Below are 4,137 nucleotides of genomic sequence, written 5' to 3'. Positions count from 1 at the left end.
CAACACGTCTTCCTCGCCGAACATGCCTACCGTGACTTGTGGTGGTGAATTCCAGTTCTTGGAATTCCTGATATTTTTCGTCGTATTCGTCGTTGGGTTGACAAGCAACGTCCTCTTTATTTTACTGAGTTGTAAAGAGCTGGTGAATTTAAAAGGCTGCCCAGTTCTGATCTACAATGGCCATCTTTTGCACTACTCTATTGCAAACCTTATCCTCTTGATCCGTATGCCACTCGACGTTATCAGCTTCACTTCAGGAGGTTCTTGGTTTTTCGGGGAGCATTTCTGCAGGTAAACCCACACGCTTTAAAAAGAAAAACTATATTTAAAAACTGGTACGAAGTTTGAACACAAACGCCCCTTCAAATTCTAACCCCTCGTGCGCTAAAATGCCTGCGCAATAATAAGAATTTTTTTCTTTACGTTTCCTTCTTTTGAGTTGTTCTCATATTTTCCAAGGAGTCTTTTTAAATGTGGAGTAACACATGCGAATCGCTAAGCGGAAAAACTGTCTTGCAATTATCAGTACTGGAATAAGACAAGAACCGTTTATGCATATTGTATTTTGAATACTTTATTCGCGGCACTTTTATTCGATTCGCAAGCGATTGACTTTTTTTTCAAACTGCAGAAGTAAACTTTTATGGCTATAAAGCTGCAGGGAACAACGAGAAAGTTTTGACTACACTAATCACCAGTTAGACACAAGTTAATGAACTTCTCGTCTGGGAAGATCCAAAAAATTTGCATAACTCCAGCCAACATTTGACGGACTGGAATAATGTTCTAAGAATAGCTGCCGATAACAACTAGCAGCTGGTTAGGGTTTTTTAACGAAGAACCTTTTTGCCTATGACTCGACCAATCGCTCACGCTTCTTCAGCTTTGTTTTCCGGGAGTTTACCTCTAGATGAACAGCCGTGCGGTTTAATCGGGTCTCATTGGGAGGTTACCTTCGACGATTGGTTGACGACTAAAATATATAGCTTTTTGACGGGTTGATGGTTAGATTTTTGGTTGTGTGACGGCTGACAGTATTTTTTTCTTGTTTGACGGTTGACGGCTCTCTTATTTAACGATGAAGGTTAATTTTTAGGCCAGATACCGAAATTGGGACCCTATTTTAGACGAATCCTGGCTTCACAGACAAAGAAGTGTAATCTTCAGCGGTCAACTTACTGAAAGGAGGTCATAATGAGATGGTCAATACACGGATAGTTCGATTGATGACCGAACGAATAGCTCCCAGTAAAGGGATTCAAGGACACAATGTCTTCTCCGAATTTTATAGATCTGCGGTGTAATTAAAGAGGATGAATACCAACTCATCCGTATGCCCCCTCGTGTTCGGATCAGCATTTGTAAAGGCGGACTCGCGCACCGCGTCGTTCATTATTTCATAAATATGGAAATAAAACTGCAGTAAACATGACACTTAACACCGCTTTTAATTTATCTGCAGGTTGAATTTTTTTGTTGAGCGAGCTATGTACATGGCCATAGCAAATCACATCCTGAACTTGGTACGCGATGCTTTCACGCCATACGGCTACCCCAACAGTCCAATCAACTGGCGCAGCACTTGGTTCGTATCCCTATTGTTCATGTGCCCCCTGTTATTCACCACCCTTGAACAGACTCCGGAGGGGTGCACGCGTTGTACACTGATCGATCCAAGTTTGGGAATGATGTGGATGTTTCAGTGGACTGAACAAGTGTACGTGGCCATTTTGCCTCTGCTCGCCATTTGGTTTTATCACGGGAAGTACGTCGAACATCCAGACTATGAAGCCCTCCACAAAGCGGGTACGGTAGCAACGAAGCCTTCATTTTATCTTGTACAAAATCATTTCAACCACGTTAACAAAATTTGTTCAGGTTTTTTTGGTGGCTCGTTCCTATGAGTTTTGAGCTCATAATTAAAATGGGATAATACTGAAAAATAAAACTGATATCATGTATCCGTTCCATAAAACCCCCTGGGCGATAACCATGTTCCTCTCCGCCGAAAATAAGCTCAAGATAAGCCCCCCCTCGAATCAATAGACAAGTGACCGATGATTAGTCCCCCCGGATTGAGGCCCATTTAGTCATAGGTCTCATTAAAAGAAAGATGAAATTCTTCAGATTATCAGTCCCAAGTAATTGTACAGATTTTTCTGAATTTTATATTGTGATATATTTTATAGTCTCCTCAGGTAATGCCCTTTTTAGCCTTCCTATCGCAATGTTCAGAGAAGTTTTTCGTGTGGCTTTCAAGTATTCATCTAACCATTTTCGGAAGTAGTTTGCCTGCCAAACATAAACCCAACGTTGACACTATTCTTTCCATGATAAGCCCCTGGAAAATAAGTCCAACACAAAAGCCTTTTGGTCAAGTATGAGCTATTATCAGAAATTTACGATATTTAGATGAAACCTGCCGTCAATATTGCAAGACTGATTATATTCTGGTTGACTATTCACCGATAGCCCCTTTTCTGCGGACTGTCTCTAGTACAGAGATAATCGTAATAAAGAGTTGTCTGCGGTTGTAAATAGCGATTTACAAATTGAGAACGTAGGCTGCGTGTGAGCATAATGATAGAAACTTGAATTGTCAAAATGCGGAAAACAAAGTGTTACTGTTCAAAATAAATATTGGGTATCAAGAAAGCGCGGAATCTACAGGTTTTACTTCCTCTCACAACCCATCCCCTTCGGGTTTTAACTGACTTACCGAAATACATTATTTTTTTCCAAGGCCCAGATGATGTCGGTGGTCACGTCAAGATGAATCTACGTTCGATGTGCTGCGCACTCGCATTGACCATCTGTCTCTGTACCAGTCCAGCTCGTCTTACCGAGATCTCGGGCGGAGACTTCAAATTGTGGCCTGGACACCAGATTATCTTTTTCTTTACGCCTCGGTTGCTGATTTATGGCCAGACCGTAATATTCATTGGAGTTTATGCCTATCACTATCCGCGCTTTTATCAAGGAGCCAAGATTGCTGCAGCAAGACTGTGGAGTTGCCGTACGATACCAGGGAAGATCGTTACTGGACAAGATGATGATCATAAAGAACCTCTGTCGTAGTGGTAAAAATAAGTACTGGGACTTTTCGTTTGAATGTCTTCCTGTAGTTTTTCCACTGGTGAACAAAATTTATACTTCTTTTTTCCACTCCCATGTTTAACTGATATCCCTGACGTGGAAATCTTTCACTCAAAGCTAAGCGACTAATTACTTGATATGGATGGTTTAGCCAAATTTTTTCGTTTCGGTTATATTTCGTCCTGATAGGACGCCCATTGTAACAAGTTACTTTACCTTTTCCAAACGTTTGTTCATTTCAGGAGGGTTAAGAGGGGTGGGGGGGGGAGTGGGTGGGTGGGTGGGGATAATGCTGGAGTTAAACGGAACGTCCTCGTATGTAGCCACGTTTAGGAAGTCATACTTTATCCTATGAGACGGTCAGTTTTCTGCTAGTTTTAGGCACGGCTGTGTAAAACAGCTTGCCAACAATCATTAAGTGCAATATAACGGTTTTACCAATCAAGGTAGTTATAGAATTAATTAATTTTAAAGCAGACCTAGCTACGCTCGTCTCTCACGTTAATAATAATAATAATAATAATAATAATAATAATAATTATGAATTTGTTGTGCGCAAATTCCATATGTATATGTTCAAATGCGCATTACAATTAAAATACATAAAAAATGAACGTTACACGCTAAAAGTGAAAATTACAGCTTAAAAACTAAAATTCTAAAAAACTAAGTTATAGGTTAAAAATTACAAGTTCGGCAATGACTAGAAGTTGACTTGAGTCTAAAGTTATTTGTCAGGTTAAATTAAAGACAATGAGCTGCTGTTTCACAGGCGGAACTATAGTATGTAATCCTATGATGTGATTAAAATGATCGTAAGTCTGTATCCTGAGCCATATTTAGTGATTTACAGTGACACGACAGGGCAACTGAGGAAGAGACATTTACAGGGGAGGAATGATTGAAGCGGAGGGGGTGGGGGTGATGGGTGGTTGCATAGGTTTTACGGATTGTTACTGAGCGGATTTTTTTCCGCAGGGAAAAATAAAATATAATATTAATTGCCGTTTTCAGTTTCGACCACGTGAGTTCATTACTTCG

General features: G+C 40.4%; 1 protein-coding gene across 1 annotated transcript; it reads left to right on the top strand.

Moving 5' to 3' along the window:
- Positions 1-3,335, top strand: LOC145469728 (uncharacterized). Its single transcript, XM_081453516.1, has 3 exons — positions 1-291; positions 1,463-1,806; positions 2,744-3,335. Exons 1-3 carry the CDS (start codon positions 23-25, stop codon positions 3,076-3,078), a joined length of 948 nt encoding a protein of 315 aa, XP_081309642.1. The 5' UTR covers positions 1-22; the 3' UTR covers positions 3,079-3,335.
- The last annotated feature ends 802 nt before the right edge of the window (positions 3,336-4,137 follow it).

The sequence above is a fragment of the Orbicella franksi genome, chromosome 2 (assembly GCF_964199315.1).
Source record: "Orbicella franksi chromosome 2, jaOrbFran1.1, whole genome shotgun sequence".
NCBI lineage: Eukaryota > Metazoa > Cnidaria > Anthozoa > Scleractinia > Merulinidae > Orbicella > Orbicella franksi.
The sequence above is the reverse complement of the archived record's forward strand: the minus strand, read 5'-3'. Positions and strand labels throughout refer to the sequence as shown.